Here is a 20,112-nt window from a genome sequence, read left to right on the forward strand (position 1 = left end):
AAGTTTTATTGAGTGAGAGAGACCATCAAGCAGCCGTGGGACCAGACGCAGAACCACAGTGGCCCGTATGGACCCAGCAGGGCCTGGGGGCTACAGAGAAAGCGGGAAGGGCCGTCAGCCACAGAGATCCGGGAGGCACCTCAGGAGGAGCCAGTGTCTGGCTCCTTAAGGAAAAAAGAACTTCTCATGTAGGAGGGACAGAGCCTGGCTCCCCTCCGGGTTTCCCCTTCTCCAGGACTTTCTTTCCTTTCCTTCCTCCTTACTCATCCACTGCCCCAGCTGCTAACCAAATCGCCTCTAGGCAAAATGTCTGCTTTGCAGAGAGTGGGGCCTCTTCCAATGGACCGCCCCCTCTGCTCCCTTCCGTGCCTTCCTTGGTACATCACGCCCTCCAGCCTGGACCCCTGACACCCACGTTGGCCTGTGTGCTTCAGGGGATTCGAAAATAAATCTAAGGCAGCCTGACCGATGAGTCCTGTTGGGGAAGGAGGGGGACGGTGGACAAAAAAGGCCTGTCCAGAGGTGGGTTCTATTCATCCAAAGTGTTGGGGGTGGTGATGGGGAAGGGGAGCTTGGGAGAAGGCTGAAGCAGAGTGTGTTTGGTAAGGAATACCTCTGCCTCTCCTTCAGGATTCATTTGCTTGAATCAGTCAGTTATCGGCAATTGGCCTCTAGTTTCGATACAAAAGGGAGTCACAAGGTAGCAGAATTGTCTTTGAAGCCAACAGTCTTGAAACTCATCTTGGTTCTAATCATCCCTAACGGGATCATCTTGGGCAAATCATGTTGCCTCTCAGAAGCTCAGTTTCCTCATCTGTTAAATGGGTACGCCACTTCCTAGGGTGATTGTGAAGATCAGGAGGGTCTTATTAAATACCTAACACAGAGGCCCCTCCTTTGCAGGAGAACTTTTATTAGTAGATGCTCCCAGAGTATTTGAAACACTTTAAATCTATTTGGATCCATTACCAAAATCCACAATACCCGATTAAAACTAATTGGTAGCTCAACTAGAGCCGAATGCCACAGGGCATTCCTGGGGAAAAATTCACATCCCTCATTTGTAGAATACACCGGCTGCTCTAAGAAAATACCATGCACTGAATGGCTTAAACAATAGAAATTTATGTCTCACAGTTCTGGGGCTGGAAAGTCCCAGATCAAGGTCCACGAGGGTTTGTTTCTGGTGAGGGATCTCTTCCTGGCTCACAGAAGGCGGACTCTTCACTCTGTCCTCCCGTGAGGGACACAGAGGGAGAGAGGAGCTCTCTGTTGCTTCTTCTTCTAAGGGAACGAATCCTGTCAAGAGACCTTCCCCTTCACACTTCCTCCCAAAGGCTCCAGCTCCAAAAACTATCAAACTGGGAGCTGGGGCTATAACACATGAATTTGGGGAATGTACAATTTATTGTCACCTCCGGCCCAAGCCTCGGCGGTATCCCCTGAGGTACCCCATGCCACCTTGGGCTTCTGGGAACAGGGAAATGGAACTTGACGAATGTTATTCTGATACCTTCCTAACCTTCCTGAGCCTCTCTGGGAGAGGTAACCCCTAATATCTTTTAGGTCTAAGATGGTCTATCCCAACGCAAGGTGAGCATATTTTCAGGGACACAGATTCATAAACCTCACAACAAGACCTTCTTGAAGTGGCCCTGATCACTGCAGGGTCCCACAGAGGAGAGCCAGATGGGGCCCTGGCTCCAGAAAGTCAGCCCCCAGGTATTCCTGACCAGCCTCACCTCTCTCCTGTCCCACTGTCATCCAGCAGGAGCTGGTGACCAGTTGGCCAGCTGGGCCATGCCGCTCAGCCAATCAGCACCGTCCGGCAGTTGGTTCCCCGGAGACAGAATCAGTTAAACCGACAGAGCCTCCCTCAGACTCCTCCGTGGGTCAGGACTGTTCGTTGGTCTAGGCTCAGCCGGGAGGGCAGTTACTGGAATGTTCGGGGTCGGTGGGGGGCACCCACAGTCAGCAAGGCCAGGCCACGTAGGGACACAGTGTGTAGAGCCGCCCTGGGCCTGGGGAAGCCCTGACACCTGCTGCTTGTGGTGGGCAGAGGAGGAGGTGAGGATGGGGGAGTCGCCATGTGGCCGTGAGAGGGGACAGCGTGCCGCAGGGCTGGGTAGGAGGAGAGCCCTCCGGGCTTAGGCCCACTTCCAGGGGCCAGACTCCCACCCGTGACCTGAAGTCAGGCCTCACTGAGAGTGCACTGTGCACAGACTGGGACCTGGGTGGGGGGAGCTCGGACACAGGGATTAGGGCAGATCCCAGGATCTGACTTGTGGGGGTGAGAACAGCACCCACCATGCTTGGTGTGGGAAAGGATGGGGCGAACCCTGATTTTACCTCTACCAAATTCATTCCCGTGGGTCCATGGGAGGGTGGCCTGGGAGCTGTGGCCTGGATGGGGAGGGACCCCTGTGCTGAGCTCAAGTGCAGCCTGCGGTACCCCACTGTGCTGTCTGCCAGAATGTGCCCTTGGAGGGTGGGCTGAAGGGCTGCGGTACCCCGGGCCACGTGCCCCGTTCTGACATGACAACAGCCACCTGGGCAGCTGACTAGGCCCCTCTCGGGGCCTCTGACTCTCTCTGTGTTGATTCGAGGAGCAGGTCCTCCATCGGGGGGGTCATGAACATGAGGACCATGCCCTGCTGAGCCACTGAGCCCCCCTTCCTGGAGGGCTGTCCCAGGGGGGATGGCCCCCATCTCCCTGCTGGTCCATCAGGGATCCCAGGGCTAATGTGGTGCTCAGCAGGACGCTGCCTCTTCCGTGACAGCCCTCGTCACAGGCCCGAGCAGCTGTCCAGTGAGGTCACAGGGCTCCGACAGCTTCCCCAGAGCTTCCTCCCCGATCTCCTCCGGCTTCAGCCAGAGCCTGTTCCCTTTGGCCTTGGAGCTACCAGAGGAAGATGTGGGCTCAGAAAACATGCTCACGTTGATGGGTTCTTCCAGCTGCCAAAAAACCAACCCAGTGGGGACTGTGGGTGGGGAAAGGCCTCCCTCCAGCTCTGGGAACTCCCGTGATCACACAGGCCCAACATGGAAGCTCTGGGCTGAGCATGGGGTCTGGGGGTGCACTGAGGCTCATGTGGGTGGGAGGGCGATGAATAGGAGGACAGAGGGAGAGGTCTCCGTTCTGGGTGCTTCTATCAGACCCTCGCCCCAGCTGCCAGGTTGATCCGAAGTAAAGACATGACCCAGACGAGCTCTCTCCGCTCCTGAAGTGGCTTCAAGAGTCCATACAGAAGGGAAGGGTTGGGGAGAGTCCACTCGGGGCCAGACTGCTGGGTTCCAACAGCAGCTCCCGCATGGAGGCACCCCGTGGCCCCGAGCATTTTCTGTGCTTCTCTGTGCTTCCACGTCGTCCTCAGCAAAGTGGGCGCGGTGAAAGCATCCCTGTGTGGGAAGAAGTCATGAGCCTGTAGTTCCTGTCCTGAGCTCCAAGAAGGACAGGCGCCCAGGAAGCACCCCACACAGGACAGCAGGGGCTTGGAAGGGGCTCAGAGCACAGAGGGTCTCATGGGCAGGGCACACACCTGCTGGTCACTGGTGACCTGGGAGTCCTCCAGGCCACAGAGAATTGGGGCTCTGTCCCGTGGGCAGGGAGATCCCTTTGAGATGTCTTTGGGCAGAGTGGGAGGGGGAAGGGGGCAACGGCACAACCAGGATGGCCGGAGGCCCTGTGTGCCGCGGGGCATGGTGGGTCCAGCGCCAGGGCCATAAACTTAGGAGGCTGAGCTGAAGAATCATCTGGGACCTCAGCTCAGGAGGTGTGTTTGCTAAGCTCCCCCCTCCCCCCCAGACACAAGTGTACGAGCACAGGATAACAGACCCACTGAGATGTGCCCACATTCAGACACAGCCCTGCTCTCCTCCCCGCAGCCCAAGAGCAGACTGAGGCCACCAGAGAGGCTAAGAGGCTGACAGGCTCCCTGGGCACCAGGACAGGGGACCCACCCCCTCCCCCGACACCCCTGTGCTCCGCATGGACAAGGACAGACAGACAGCTCCTCGAGGGCCCATGGCCACAAGAGTCAGCCACACCAGCCCCTGCAACTGGGGCAGAGAGGCTCAGAGGAGGTAAAGGGACTGAAGGACCCGCTCACCAGGCTCCGCCCACTCCCAGGGCCCCTCGGGTCCCCAGCACCTTCCTCCAGGGCCTCCTGCGCTGCCCACTCCTCTGAAGGTCTTCAGTGACAGGTAAGGCTGAAGCACGACCCAGGGCTGCTGCATAGGGCAGATGGGCACCCGTTTGGGCTCTAGGGGCCGCTTCTCCTGCATCCAGTACCTGGTCTCCCCCCACCTCCCTGGCTTTGCCCTAGGATGCCCAGCCCCCCACCCCCACTCAGCCCACCTGAGCTCTGGCCCTGCAGTTTCAACAGGCTTAAGCTCACTGGCTTTCCTGTCCCCTAGGGAACCAGACTCATGGCAATTTCCATTAACCTGTTGATGGCGATTGATACACTTGCCAAAACGGACTCGAGGCACACTGGGAGGGAACTGCACACACCCCGGGCAGCAGGGAGTCCTCAGAGCTGAGCCTGTGCTTCTCGCTGACTCTGCTCAGCGGGTGCTTGACTGTACTGTGGGCAGCGAGTGGTCAGACTCGCAGAGGGACTGTCAGGGGTAGAAATCCCAGAGGCCGGACCCAGGGGACACTGCCCGAGTCCCTGGCCCTGCCCAGTCTGCCTGGGGAGAAGAGGAAGCACAAGGCTGGCCCTGAGATCTGCTCCCCATGCCCTACCCCCGCGGCCCTCGCCCCCACCCTGTCCATCTTGGCCTCCCATTTGGAACAGGAAGTGGGGAGCACAGAGCAACACCCAAGACCCCACAGAGGGGCAGCAGGAAGGATAGAAACGCTCAGGCCTTTAACTGTGTCCTTTTGCTAATCCACAGGTGTGGATCCGGTTTGGATGCTGATGGAGAGGAAGGAGGCGGCCCCACGGGTGGCTCCCGCCCCCCACAAGATGCCCCGCCCCTCTCCTGTGGGCTCAGCTTCAGTTTTCCAGGCTAAGGGAGGCCTCAAGGGCACAGATGCCTCCTCCCTGTCCCACGGGGACAGGACAGGACTTGACGGCCCCTGGAGAGATCCTGTGCCTTCTGGCTTCCCCTGGAAACGTGTGCCCGGCAGGCCTCCCTCGTGCTGTGCTCCTGGTCTCAGCCCTCCCTTCTGCCAGGAAAGGGCCTGGGCTGGAGGGAGAAGCCTGGAACCTGCCCGCGGTCCCTACTGGGCCAGCTGGGGCCACTTCCTAAACTCCCGGGGCCTCGGCCTTTTCCTCTTCCTCCCGCGGGAGACCCTGGGACAGCCTGTGAGCAGGGCCGACAGCTGGGAGTGGGGCGTCCAAGGGACCAGGGCTGAACAGGTGATGCTCCTCAGATGCCCGGGTTCAAGGCCTGTGGCGCCACCTGCTGGCCGTGTGCTGTGGGCACCTGTAAGAACCTCTTTGTGCCTTTGCTGTCCTGCCAAGGTGGTGGTAATGAGGGAACCGCCTCCGCTGGCGTCTGCGCAGAGACCCAGGGCGCATGTGGGCGTCTGGGCGAGGGTCAGCCCTCATTCCGGTTCGCTGCGGGGAGAGCCTCAGAGCTGCATGAGCTTTCTGAGCTCGGCCATCCTTGTCCACCTCAGGCCTCAGTCCGGAGGCTGGTGGGAGCTAAAGGTTGGATCGTCCTTCAGCAGCCTCCCGGGGAGCCAGGAGTCCTTCCCTCTGCACTCTCCAAGGCTCTTGTACCCTACTGTTGTCATTGACAGAACTGACTCATCAAGTCTTTCATTTGATTGGAACGTTTGCTCACATTTTTTTTAACGTGCTTTGCTCATTCACTTTGCTTGTGAGTTTTCTTTCACATTTATTTGGTTTTTCTGTTCCTTTATTTGTAATGTTGATTAAATCTTGAGCTTCTTTTTAATAACATGTTTTCCTCCTTTCTTTTTAGGAATTCGTGTTAGGGATGGTCCAAGGTTATGCCCCACACTCTTAAGACATTATCTTATTTAAGTTTCTGCATGTAGTTCTTGTTCCCCCAATTTAAATAAAATGAAAGATTATGAGAGGTTATATAAAGTGTGTATGTACTGTATAGAGGGTCTCAATGAATACCAATACACCCATCTGTCAGCTTCAGGAATGGAATACTACCTTACTTTTTGAAGTCTTTCGTGTACTTCTCAATAGTCCTATCTCCTTTGTCACCCTTAGGGTAAACACTATCCTGGATTTTTATTGATCACTTGCTTTTCTTTATTACATATATATATATATATATATATATATATATTTTTTTTTTTTTTTTTTTAATTAGCACATACAAGCAGGGGGAGAGGCCGGCAGAGGGAGAAGCACACTCCTCACTGAGCAAGGAGCCCGATGTAGGACAAGATTCCGGGACCCTGAGATCATGACTTGAGCCGAAGGCAGATGCTTAACTGACTGAGACACTAGGCGTCCCACTTATTTTACTTTATAGTATTTTTTACAAGCCCTGTATGCTCAAAGAATTTATTAAGTAGCTTTACATGTTCTTGAAGAAATATTTTCACACCATGTGTCTTTCTGAGTCCAATCAATTGCAAAATTCAGTAGCACGCAATGACATGCTATTTCTCAGACGTGCATCTAGGGGTTTGTTGGGTTTGACTGGGGTAGGCTCCCCGGTTTGTGTTTCGGATCTAGGCCTGCTCCATGTAGATCTCCTTCTCCTGGGGCGCTTGTCTGTCCTAGGCATTCTCTTCACATGGCCAAAGGCAGGTGCCCAAGAAGCAAAACCCAAGCAGGCAAGCATGATTTTAGCCTCCACTCATGTCATACTCCACAACATCCCAGGGGCCGACGTGAGTCCTATGGCTTAGCTTGAAATCCAGAGGTGATGAATTCTTTGCCCACCCTGAGGCCTGGGGAGGAGTGTTGATCTGTCCTATTACAGCAGGAAGCCACAACTGTGTTTGTCACTCAGTCTACCAGAATGCATAATATGATTCCATCTCGGAACTATGTAGTTCTACTTCTCCATTATAACTGCTGTGTAGTACTCTGCTGTAAGGACTATTTCATGTTTCTGTGATTCTGTGGACACTTGAGCTTTGCTAATATGACTCTGTTTGGGAAAACGCTTGTACCTGTCTCCAGGGCAAGGGTCTGGAGAATTGCTCAAGATTAGATCACTGTAGAGCAAAATAACCCCAAACTTGGAAACAAAGCAAAAAGACGATCATACAACCTTCAAGTAGAATTGTTAGAGCATTTTCATCAAGCTTCCTGAAGATCATCTAACTCAGGAATGTAACTTATTAATGGTTAGTTTCATAATGAAGTTTTATCGATGAGATGCTTTTTTGAGGCAGGGAGAGAGCCCACGAGCAAGGGCAGGGAGTGACAGCAGAAGAGGGAGAGAATCTCAGGCCTGGACGCAGGGCTCGGTCTCACAATGCTGGGATCATGACCTCAGCCAAGATCAAGGTTCAGACGCTGAACCGAGAGATGAACTTTTACAACTCCGTACAGGTAGAGGTGCACTTGTAGAAAACTGGTAAGTTGTGATTTTTGTATTTGGTAAAGATGATAAACCCTGAAATTTGCCGCTATGTTGTCCCTTGGCACAATAATGTTTTGTATTATGTTCAGCAATTTTTCCTCTGATTGCATAAATCCTAGTTTGTCATCTCCTCATTAAATTAGTTTTGTCATTCTGCTGCTGCTTTCGGTAAGGAATTAAATAAAACTTTAAATACCACCTATTTGTAGGAGAATCCTGTTTCTAACAACCCGAGAAGGCCACTTTTCAGTGCCTGTGCCCAACACTGTCAACCCGTGTACTCCACTGGAGAGAAAATTATTGCTTGTTATTAGGCTCTGGGAGGCCCTAAAAGGCTACAAAGGTAACGGCAAGTGTCGTGACACCTGCCGTCCCTATCCAGGGGTGAGTCAGAAAGGAGAACTCAGACAGAGTGGCTGTCGCCCAACCAGCCTCCATTACTAGAGGAGATGGTACGTTCTGGAAAGGAAACCGGCATTCATGGCGTCTCACTGCACATGCAAATCATCCATTCACCCGCCAAATACGGCTTCTCAGATGCAGGGTCTGTGCCAGCACGCTGGGCTTCTCAGGGCCTTCAGCACATCAAGGTTCCTGAGGACATCTGACCCTGGCTCACCAATGGGTCAGCTAAGTTACAGGCTGATGGGCTCCACCCCGAAGAAAACTCAAAACTGCACGGAAAAGGACCCTCTGCTCAATGCAGGGAGAGGCAGGCAGTGATGCTTGCCCCAGAAACATCCCCCAAATTGCGCCTGGTTGCATTTTCGCTGACCTGTGGGCAATTGCCACGTGGAGGGACAAATGGATCAAGATGTGTCCTCTTTTACGGGGACAAACATTATAGCAGCAGAGCACACAAGACTCCAAGACCCCTGTTTGTGACCCATGGGGATGCCAAGGAGAAGGGAGCCTTGGAGGATGGCCGTTGCTGGGGTCCACCAGCCGATGCGACCTGTGCCAGCAGGTAGCAGGTGCCATTGAAGGATGGGCTGGGCCCTCTGGAAGCGGAAACTGATCAAGAGAATGAACAGCAGAGGTTCTGCTCCCAGGGGAGCATATGCTAAATCCAGGCACTTTGGTTCTAAATGAAGGAATTCCCAGAAGTGGTACCTCCGATTAAAATAGACTCTTGGCCAGGTTAGGAGACCCAGAAGGCCCAGCTTGGCTGTTAAGATGCCCAAACCCCATAATTAACCCTTCTTGCCCTACCACCCGTGCATACATTTTGGAAACAGGGTTCGTGGAATTTCAAGAGTAGCAGAGAAGAGGCAAGGGTGGGGGTTTCTCTTGCTGGCTGGCTGTCCTTGCTGCATTTAGGCAGTGATGCATGTGATAATGACCAGGAGTATGAGGTGAGGACACTGAAGGTGGTCCTGCTGTGACCCACACGTTAGGTGGTGATGGAGATTTTCTAAAATAGTGCAAAGTATAAAAGGAAAAAAAATCCCTTGAGCCACATAAGGGCCAGTCTGAGTGTATGGTGTGAGGAAGACACGAGAAGGCTTGCAAACGTGACGGAGTGACAGCTACAGGGACTGGTCACACTCATCACCTGGCTGTGGAAGGAGAAGGCCAATGCCAGGTTGTGGGGAAAGAACCCGTTAGACCCTGTGATGGCAGGGGTGGAGGGGCGTGGCACGATCTCTCGTTGAGCATGGTCTACAGGGCACTTGGCCAATGTAACCCAGCACTGCCACCGTGACCCTCAGCTGCTGGCCAACACAGACTCATCAGAACCCTCCCATAGCCACTGACTCCAGGAAGAAGAAGGCTCCACCTGAAACAACAGAGGGAGATTAACCTTATGGACATGGATATTATTGTTATACTTTTTTTTGGTACACATCTCACTGACTACTGATTGTTCTAAATGCTACAGCATAAGTAATAATGGACACATTGCAGAGCCCTGGACATCCTGTCCGCTGGTGCGGGGGGTGTGTACTTGCCAATGCCTTGGACTGCATCTGGGTTAAAATCCTAGTTAACGGGCTTAGCCCAGATGGAGAATCAGGCTGTGGACCATCTTCCAGATAGGCTTAACACACTGATGGGAGTCACAGCATGGACATTCTTGTCCAATGTTGCCCAAGACCAACAACAGATTGGTTCTAAGCCCCTATCAGTGCAATTACTTACAGCATGAGATGGGATGGCTTTGGCTACTAAGAATTCTTAGCCAGATATATGAAAGGCCAAGGATGTGAACATGTAGAGAAACGGCTCTACATTGGCACCTGTCGACCTTGTATGTATTCACACAGACCTTGCAGGCAAAGGCTTGAATCACAGGTCCATCTGAGCCTTGGAAGAACACCTTGCAATCTCCCTGGAAACACAGGAGGACGGAACATCTGTGAGGGGCTGCTCTGGGCCACTCTCTACTCGCTTCCCTATGTCCCTTGAAGGCCACCGTTGCCTCTTGGCATCCCACAAGGGCTGAGGCTTTCTGCCCCGCCCCCCTCAAGAGTCATGGAATGTAGAAACGCCTAGAGGCAGTTCATAATCAGCTCCTTGGTGTTGGGTGCTCCGCAGCCTGGGTCGCAGCCCTCTGGCTCCTTTTATTTCTGTGTCTTGGGTGTGTGTCCAAGGACCACATGGAGCTGGCAGTTCGGGCTCGTCCTCCTTTCAACGTCTACATGCATGATAAACCAGCCAAATCTTAAAAGTGGCTTTTGCATCTTTACGGGCCCAGTCACTCATGCCTTGATGTTTTTTGTGTATGCTTGACAAATGAAAGGCCCCACAATATCCCTTCTCTGACCAGAAGCAAGACTGAAAACCCAACACCAAACAGCATCACTCAGGGAAATGTATAGACTAATGCCACCATCCAAGACCTGAACTCCCCAGTTTGGCCTGTATAGGAAGTGGATGAATTCTGGGGAGAGACTGGTTCTCATGAACTCTGCCAGGTAGGGAGTCTCTGATCCTGGGCTCCGAGAGAAGAACTTTATTGGAGCAAATGCACATGGCCTCTAGGACTTGATAGGTAGTTATGGACCAGGCTAATCCCTTTTTCTTCACATCAACTTGCCAGATCCACTAGCAAGTTTGTTTTTACCCCGCACTGCTAACAGTGTTGCCACAAGGCTGGGTCTATTCAGTTCTCTGCCTCGACCCAGCTACAAAGTTCTCAATTTCATTGACATTTCATGAAGCACAACAATGACCCACTATACTGACATTACGCTGATGGGATCTGGTGACCAGGAAGTAGCAAGTACTTCAGATGCCTTTGGTAGGACACAATGAAGACACACAGGCCATGCAAACTCGGGGGGTTGTCACCCGAGAGAAGTTTCTGGGGGTTCAGGAGTCTGTAGCATGCAGAGAGGTCTTCCAAAGCAAAAGACAAGTTTTTGCACCTTGCACCATCTGCCATGAACGGAAAGACCCAACTCTTGGTGAGCCTTTTGGGATTCTGAAGCAACCCATTTCACATATGCATGGGCTTTTTTGGATCCATTGTAGAGACACTGATAAGGCTGCCCATTTCCATAAGGACTAGAGAATGGGAAGGCTGTGCAGGATATTCAGGCTCTAGAACACTCCGTTCTATCCTTGGTTCTTTCGGCTCCAGCGGACCCAATAAGATATTCGCAATGTGTTTTGGGGGTAAATATCACTGGTGTCTGGAGCTTCTCACAAGCCTGACAAGGAGAATGAAAGCTTCATTTCTAAGATCTTTAAGGACATCTATGTCCTTTTCTGCAGATAATTCGGTTTCTGGCTTGCAACTGTGATACGGAACCCCGCGGCCTGAGCTCCCCAACACGAACACACTCACCCAGAAGGATGGGCATGTACAGAAGCATTTGTTCTCAGATGGGAAGGGTATAGAAGAGATCAAGTTTGAGGAAGTCGGAAAGATACGAGCAGACTGAAAGAACTGGTGGTTGCACTCCTTTGATACAAACCCCTGTTGCGTTGACCCTCTCCCTCAGCCCATGCCTCTGGCCTCATGACGTGTTCCTTAAGACCTCCTGGCTGAGGAAAGCACTTGAATCTGGTTTGCAGCTAGTTTTGCACAGTGAGCTGTACCACACAAGGGGCCCCCTGCAGCACTACAGAATGACCCCAAAGCACAGTGGGTTTGCCTGCCTTGCTTGCTACTCCCGCCAGCAACACCATCGGCATACTCACAGGATGCCTTCTCTACCCTTATGGCAATCAGTCCGCTGTCTGATCAAGGAGCTCATTTCACAACAAAGGACGCTCAGCAGTGGGATCCTGCCACATTCCATTGCCTGGAAGTGGGCTGCCTAACTGAAGGGTGGAACGGCTGAGGTCTTATTGCAGTATCAGTTGAGAGAGAATACCTAGAAGGACAGGCTCTGTTTTACCTGCTCCTGGCATATGCTTTGAAGCAGAGACCATTGTATGGTATTGTCTTCCCATAGCCAGGATCCCTGGGGCAGTGAATGGGTGTGAGTGAGTAGAACTGGGTGTGGCTCCTTTGACAATTACACTTATCAACCCACTTGCAGAATTTTTGCATCTTGTCCCAGCCACTTAGAGCTCTGATCGTTTAGGGGCTTAGTCCCCAAGGGATTCATATCAAGGGACACAGAAATTATTCTATTAAAAAGGAGACTTCTACCTTGAAGAACTTCCTTATTCCCTTGAACCAACAGACCATAAAGGATTACTTTGCTGTCCAGTGTAATTGATCCTGATTCCAAGGACAATATGGTCGCTGCTACCCAGTGGGGGCAAGGAGGGCTGTGGCAGAAGCCCGGGGGGATTGTCTGGGGTATCTCCTGCTGCTTCCATGCTCGATTGTAAAGGTTAATGGAACTACTGGAAATAAAAGGCAGAAGGATGATGGAAGACTTGGCCCCTTCGGGCATGGAGTTTGGGGGTCACTCCACTAAGACCAATTGAGAATATCTTTAGACACAAAAAGAAGGCTGTATTTTGTCTGGTGGAAATAGAGATGTTGCATTGTTTTATGTAAGTTCTAATATGTTTTGAAGGGTGCATATGGAAACTTCGCAGTCAAAAGGTCTTTTTCCCTCCTCCTGGTAGGGGACTGTGCTTTGAAGGGGCAGAGGCTGTTTTAGACTCTCTTAATCCTTCATGGAGAAGTTTGACAAATATGTTCACCGCTTTGACTCATGAGGTTTTCCTACCATCCACAAGCAAATGAAGGATTCAGAAATGCAATTTTCATCCACTGTCTCAGGGCTGTAGGAGTTGGGTGGGTGGGAAGAACTCGAGACTCAGAGGAGGCAGAGAAAGGGGGCCGGGTCAGAAGGAGCAGAGGCAGCAACCACGATGTTTTCGGAAGTGGGATGTTTTGAGCGCCGTGATTTGGAGTGTCAATGCACTGAGCAAGGAGAAGAGGTTGAGAAGGGAATGGCTGCTCACCGAGGGAACCATGAGCTCCTAAAGGAGCTCTTACCTTTTTCATCTTCAGTATCTGGCACATAGAAAGCCACACACAGAAGACAGGTCAGTGCATGTATGTTTCACTAGTGAATGACCGCATAAGTACAGGAAGGGGACGGAAGGCATCTGATTGCACCTGTGCAGAGCTCTTCTTGTAGATTCCCCCAGGGTGGGCACCACTGATGGACATTAAGTTCTCCAGGCAGAAGCAGGCTGTAAACCTGCCTTTCTGGAGACCAGAGCAGGAGCCATACCACTGAAAGTCAACCACAGGAAGAATGGTCAATTACGGGGCACCTGGGTGGCTCAATGGGCTAAGCCTCTGCCTTTGGCTCAGGTCATAATCCCAGGGTCCTGGGATCGAGCCCCACATTGGGCTCTCTGCTCAGTGAGGAGCCTGCTTCCTCCTCTCTGCCTCTCTGCCTATTTGTCATCTCTCTCTGTCAAATAAATAAAGTCTTTGGTAATAATAAGGAGTGCCTGGGTGGCTCAGTGGGTTAAGTGGGTTAAGCCTCTGCTCAGCAGGGAGCCTGCTTCCTCCTCTCTCTCTCTCTCTGCCTTCCTCTCTGCCTACTTGTGATCTCTCTCTCTCTCTGTCAAATAAATAAATTAATTAATTAAAAAAAAAAAAGAAAGAAAGAAAAGGACCCAACGGGAAAAGATGCACACAGAATGTTCTGTAAGAAGCCCCTGCAACTCGGCCAGCGAGAAAGCATCATCACCCTGAGCTGCTTTTCTCCAAAGGACTTTCATTCAGAGCACCCCCTCTCAACTTCCTCCTTTTCTGTAAAATAATTTTTCTCTCCTTTGTTGAACTTGCCTGTGGTTTTGCCGCAGCTTACATGTCCTGAATCGCAATTCTCTGCTACCCCTGAACAAACCCATTTTTGCTGGTGAAATAACTTTCAAAGATAACAGGGGCCATACCTGTGTGAAAAGAACTAGGAACAGCTAGGGGAATCTCAGCGTGAGTCTCGCCCACCCTGGGTGGGAATGCCCTAAACTGTAGTTCAGATGGAGCCCCATGGGGACTCTTTGAAACAAAATCAGGGAAAGGCCCAGAGTCTCAGCAGGCAGCGAGTCATTGGAGGGGAGCTGGCCTTGGTGGTGGACTTGGAGCCCAGCAGCCAGGCAGTCAATTACGACCCAGTAGCAGGGTCTCAAATGTAGAGACGGGGGACCGCAGAAGGAAGCGTGGCTGAGGGAGCCCAGAGGTTCCTCTGTCCTCGGTGTGCAAAGCTAGGGCCAGCCGAGGGAGCACCCACCAGTGTTCTAGGAAGTCCTACTTCTAGGAAGCACTAGGAGGCTTTCCCGCTGGTGGGATCATCCTAGAAGCTGGGGCAGGCAGGTGGGGCCTGAGCCCCAGGGGCACGGCATTTATAATAGGAAAACAGCTTTTTTTTTTTTTTTTTTTTAACTCAAAGGTACACATTCACATAGAACTAATGAATGAACCATCAAATCACACTTAAAAGGCCTTATTTCAGGAAATCGCAACCCTGTCTGTCCCTCTTTCCCCGTTGACTGCCTCCTCAGAAAGCCTTTTTCTCTTTGAGCTGGGACACAGACATCTTTCCTGCTCCCTATCATGGGGCGCTGGCGACCTCTTCTGTTCCGTGAGCACTTAGATCTGTGCACGATCACTGCACTAGTAACTTGTTGCAACAATTTCGTGGCCGCAATTTGACATTTAACCCAGTTTTACAGCTCATAGTAGGTTAAATGAGATTGCCAATTTTCTTGGGGATATTCCTTCTGTTAAAACTCTGATAGATCTCAGCCTTTTGGAAAGTTGCAATGGTTGACTGGTTTTACTTTATTGATGAAGTATGAAATTCTTTAGAACACACAAAAAAGGATCATATGGGAGCAGCATTGCAAGAGTAAAGGGCGTCTCTTGTTGGCTCTGGTGGTGGCCAGACTGATCAGCAGCGTGGGCGTGTCTTTGAGTCCCCTCTAAGAACCCCTCCCTACAGAGTTCTCTTTACATCATCATTTTATCATAGCTTAACTATTATTTATATTGGAATTCCTTATTTCAATCACTGTGTGGTTTGTTTCCTGATTGGAATCCAAACTGATACATTTATTACATGCTTAGCCCTTTTGTAAGCATGTTACAATTTTGCGTCCCTATAATCCCATGATGCATAGGTCGTTTCTGAGGGTCCCATGACAACGGATAATTTGGAAAGTGTGTGATGCTCATTAGTCAACCAAGCGGAGATTTCAAGTAGGCAGGTGACTGCATAAATCTAGGCCCAGGAGATTAATCAGGGCTGGAGATAGAAAGCTGAGAGTCGTCTGTGCAGAGGCAAGAATCCTAGTCTACGGTCATAGCATTAATCTGATCTTTTATATCACTATTAAGCAGCCAAGATGGAAGAAGCCTCCACTTCAGATTCTTGATGTTTTAAAAAGTATTTTTCTTCCTAAAAATGTCTGGGTAAGCTTAATATTACTGTGCAAACTGGAACACGATACCAGCTCTAAGAGAAGAATGGATGGATGGATGGACGGACGGACGGACGGATGGATGGATGGATGTTGGCTGAAAGATCAAAATCCAAGTGGGAATGTCCTACATTTTCAACCAGGAAAGGATGAGAATTACTTCTGAAGGATTCTCTTTAGCTCCTTCCTCCCAAAATGTCAGTTCCATTTTTGGCTCAGGCCTGTGGGTCAGAGCCTATTCAGTGCTCAGAGACCCGGTATGGCCATGTGAGTGAGAGGGGACTCTGGACAGAAGGCTGGGTGAGCAGATGGGAGACTGGGAGTGATGATCCTTTTTAATTCCTGGGGTCAAGTCGTCTTTGCCACCAGCAAGAACTGTAGGGGTGGCTTATACTCTACAGGTAAATGAGACTTGCATGGGGTTTGAGCCCAGCTGGAAGGAAGGCTGGATATGGGGGTGCACTGGAGACCCAGAATGGGGAGGAAGGGCTGCACCACCTCTGGGGACTGGGAAGTTGCTGAGCGAGGGCAGGACTTGAAGCTCGCTCACCTCTGGAGTGCAGATGATGCCCTGCTGACATGTGTTGGATAGAATAGAATAGAATGCGAAAGAATGGGATGAGACAAGATGGGATAGTCATGAACTAAGAATCTAAGGAAGAGAACAGGACACAGGAACAGAGAGAGGGCACGGCATGAGATAAGTGGGTTTGGGGATTCAAGGCAGAAAGGACAGGAGTGAACCCAAAGCCTCTTCCATCCCACCCACTGCCTCCCAACAATGGCCAGCCCATAGGTATGACTGTGCCTTTATTCCTGAAGATAGCAGCCCTAGGCTCTGACCCGTTTACCCATCTATTTTCACATAGTCCATGGAACTGAACAAACAAACCACAGACTAAGTGGAAGAAGGACCGAGCCCCGAAGAGACTGAGAAGATGTTCAAGGATGCAGAATGCAGAGGCTCGTGAAACGTGCCCCTGAGTTGCAAAACCAAACCCCTTCCTTGCCAGATGGGAAATGGGAGACACAGGTCCAGTGGGAGCTTCCCTCGATTATCTCCCAACAGAGAAGGGAGAGGAGCCCAGTGAGGCTGCAGAGGCAAGCCACGTTCACAGGAAGTGGTTTGATGAATGCAAAAGGGACAGCTTATTCTTAGAACCAGACCTATAGCTGCCACGGTGCAAGGTGGGTTATTCTTGAACTGGTAGTGGGGAGGTGGGATTTGGGGTCTGGATCCAGTCACCTTGGAAAATGGTTTGATCTTACTGAAATTAAATATGATCTCTCCTGTGAACCAGCAATTCTCCTCCTAGATATATAAACATGTCCTTCTCAAATTGCTAAAAACAATCCTCATATAAATGGCAAGCATATGCCAAGATTTTCCTCAACTCATTAATAAAGAATGCAGCATAATGCAAAACTAATTCAGAGAGGACATGAGTATTTTTATATAACCTGTGGGGAAAATGCCGAGATATAAATTGCTAAGTTAGATATAAACTGACTGTTGCCCCACACCGTGAAACTACTCTAACTTTTGATGCTACCTCCTTTCCTGACTAATTTTAGAATCGACACACCTAACCAGTTTTCTCCGAGTTAACCTTTAACATTAGGGAGTTAGAAAACATTAGCTCCAATCAACTCCAAGAGCCATCAACAAAGTTTCATTCCAGGGGAATCAGGTGACATTTAAATGGACTTAATAAAATGTTACAACATCTTCTTTTCACTCTATCTCAAAATTTTGGATAACTACGCTAACTAGTTACATAATCCGTAGCCCGTCTCACATATCGGCTGTAGGACATATTTGCAAGATTGTCCACAATAGTTCTCTCTTCATTAGTGATATCTGGAAATCACTCAAATGTTTATTATGAGAACAATGGAAAAATTGTCTTTATAATAAAGTATGACACATCAATAAAAACACACTACAGCTGCATGTTCTACCAGGGAACAACTCCACAATATAATTTTGACACTTGACTTTGGGCTAAGCCATAGGTCTGGCTTTGGCCAATGTGATTAGTGGACGTGACACAAACTAAAAGCTCAAATGAGCTTGCATGCTTGGTCTTGTTCCCTTGGTGCTCCTGTGTTTTGCAGCCCAAAAAGCCTGCCTCAGGGAACCAGAAGGTCATACAGTTTGGAAACATGTGGACTAGATCTGGAAGCAGCCTAGACCCAGCGCCCAAGCCCAGCTGAGTTCCATTGCCCCCACTAGGCACACAGCAGTGAAATAAATGTTTATTGGGACATCCCACCGAGCTTTGGGGTGATTTGTCTTGTGGTATTGTTGACCAATAATGACCTCAGACAGACATCCAGACAAAAATCATTTATATATCATTAGGTCATGCACTTAATGACTCCTGTAAATATACCAAAAATGTAAAATTATAAAGAAATGCAAGTGACTCATAAAACAAAATTCAGGACAGTGGTTACCTTGGGTGTGAGAGAGGGAGACACAATGTTTGGGGATGCACAGAGGCCATCAGATAATGGTGGTTTATTTCTTAAGCTGAGAGTGGACACATAGTTCATTAGTATTCACTATAGCCTACTATACATATTACAAGACCTCGCATAGATACTATGTTTTTCATTCTCCTTTGGATGAATGAAAACAACCACACACAAAACCTTGAGACACAACAAAAGTGTATTGGAGTTTGGGACACAGCCCACACGAAACTCCTACAAAAATTGAGTACAAGTAAATTCAACTCATTCACATATGTGATCTCTAAAAAAGAGGAGCACAAATTGAATCAAAGATGAGAAAAAGGCCAGGAAAAGCTTCCCCCCAAAAATGGTGCCACAGGTAAATGAAAAGTATGACCAAATATTTTCAATCACATTAATAAAGCAGTTTATAAGGTTAAGAAAGCAGTCATCTCTAAAAAATAGAAGAGGTTCAAATGACAACACTTCATTCTGAGATCAGATGGTAGGGAGAGGAAGGCATTCGTTGTGCACCTTGAAGAGCTATCTGCCTCTTAAAATGGGAATTCATCATTGGATTCTGAAAATGTATACAAATCACCTTCCTTGCCCCTCCCCCATGTCAGAGTCCCCTTCGCACTGTCCCTGCTGCAGTGTTTGGGCTTCCAGGGCCTGGGAGAGCCCATGTTGGTCCACATGTCTGCCCTGTTCTCGGACAACCTTCTAGCACCCAGGCTTCAATCCAAGCAGTCCCAGCTCTTTGTGCTGGGACCACGTACACATCGTTCAAACTATGCCTATAATCTTGTTGCCCAGTATAAACTTGGTCCCCAATTCCCCGTTCCCCTGGGCACTACTACTCTGCTCCCAAGGTTAGAAGGCCCTGAACTCAGAGCTTCTGAGCCTCCATGCCTCCAGACTGCAATGCTGCCATTTCCAGGGTCTGGCCCTTCACCTCCAGGCTCCATTTCCCAATTATGTTGATAACATTTGGATATTTATCAAGGAATAGGATGAGAGGAGACATGGCAGCAATGGAAGAGGCAACAGGTAAAATTTACTTACTTTCACCAAGGATACCCCAGGCCAGGTGCACTGGGTGGGGCTTTGGAGGTGGCAGGCTTGGACAACACTTGGAGCCCTTGGGACCTTGGGATCCCTACCTGTCTTCTCTCATCAGGACTCTCGGACATCAGGAATCCCATGGAGGCTGCCCAGTATTACCAAGCCCTGGAGTTGAGGTCTTACCTCACTGCCAACTCCATGTGAACTTGTGAAGACCACTTTTTCTGAGCTCAGTTTTTTGTTTTGTTTTTTTTTTAACCTCTAGAGCATGGGACATTTTCTGACTCTATAGGGAACAGTGGACAGGTAGGATGGAGTGGGAGACAGGCCAAGCTGGAGGAAGACACAGAATGTTGTCAGGATGGTTCCCTCAGCAGCGATGGGACTCAGAGAGCAAGTGGATCCCGGGAGATGTCCGTGGATGAGTCACAGAGGGAGGGAATGGGTGAATGCAAATGTCCCACTGAGATTCAGTTAGAATAGGAGCTGGCTGTTGGCGGGGTAATCACTTGACCCCTGCGGACAAGGTGTAGAGGAGTCTGGGCACATAGAGGCTCTTCAGCCCCTGCACTTCTGACACATTCCTTCCTAACACCCTACAAACTCAACTCTTACTGACGAGTCCATCTGGGACCACTGGGGCACTGGGAAAGAACCAGTGTGGCGGGATGGCTCCTTCAGGAAGATAAGATGCCATGGGGGTGAGGAAGGTGGCCAGTCATTGCCTCAAGTAAAGCCCAACAAATCAGGTACAAACTTTCTTGAGGGGAGGGTCATATCTCAGTGGCCAATTCTTGGACCTTGGATTACAACTACTTAGTGACACTCCCTAATCATCAAGACACAAGAGAGGAATTGAAACAACAGAGAGTGAAATAAACAAGTCCATTACTCCTGGAGAAATAGGAAGGACATGAGAAAACGAGTCTTCTAAAGGAAATACCTAGGCCAGTTCTGACTTGTTTGATCCATTGGAGCCAAAACACTGAAGTATCCCCATAATCTTAGATGAACCCTCAATATCTAAAGCTACAGATGGAGAGGGCAAGATTGGGTTGGTGCTGTAAGCCACCCAGGCTTACAGGCTTAGGTCATGTTGTTCTGAAGTCTCGGGGGGAGCCCATAATGACCATATTTTTCTTCTGGTACACTCCATAAACCAATCAAGGGATCAACGACGGGTTTAGTAAAAGCTCAAAAAAA

General features: G+C 50.0%; 1 protein-coding gene across 1 annotated transcript; it reads left to right on the plus strand.

Annotated features, from left to right (window-relative positions):
- Window positions 1-1,881: 1,881 nt before the first annotated feature.
- Window positions 1,882-6,051, plus strand: LOC116596482. The gene is made up of 3 exons (XM_032353748.1): window positions 1,882-2,067; window positions 3,886-4,203; window positions 4,900-6,051. The coding sequence occupies exon 3, from the start codon at window positions 4,917-4,919 to the stop codon at window positions 5,805-5,807; it is 891 nt and encodes a 296-aa protein (XP_032209639.1). The 5' UTR covers window positions 1,882-2,067; window positions 3,886-4,203; window positions 4,900-4,916; the 3' UTR covers window positions 5,808-6,051.
- The last annotated feature ends 14,061 nt before the right edge of the window (window positions 6,052-20,112 follow it).

Source organism: Mustela erminea, chromosome 7 (genome assembly GCF_009829155.1).
Source record: "Mustela erminea isolate mMusErm1 chromosome 7, mMusErm1.Pri, whole genome shotgun sequence".
NCBI lineage: Eukaryota > Metazoa > Chordata > Mammalia > Carnivora > Mustelidae > Mustela > Mustela erminea.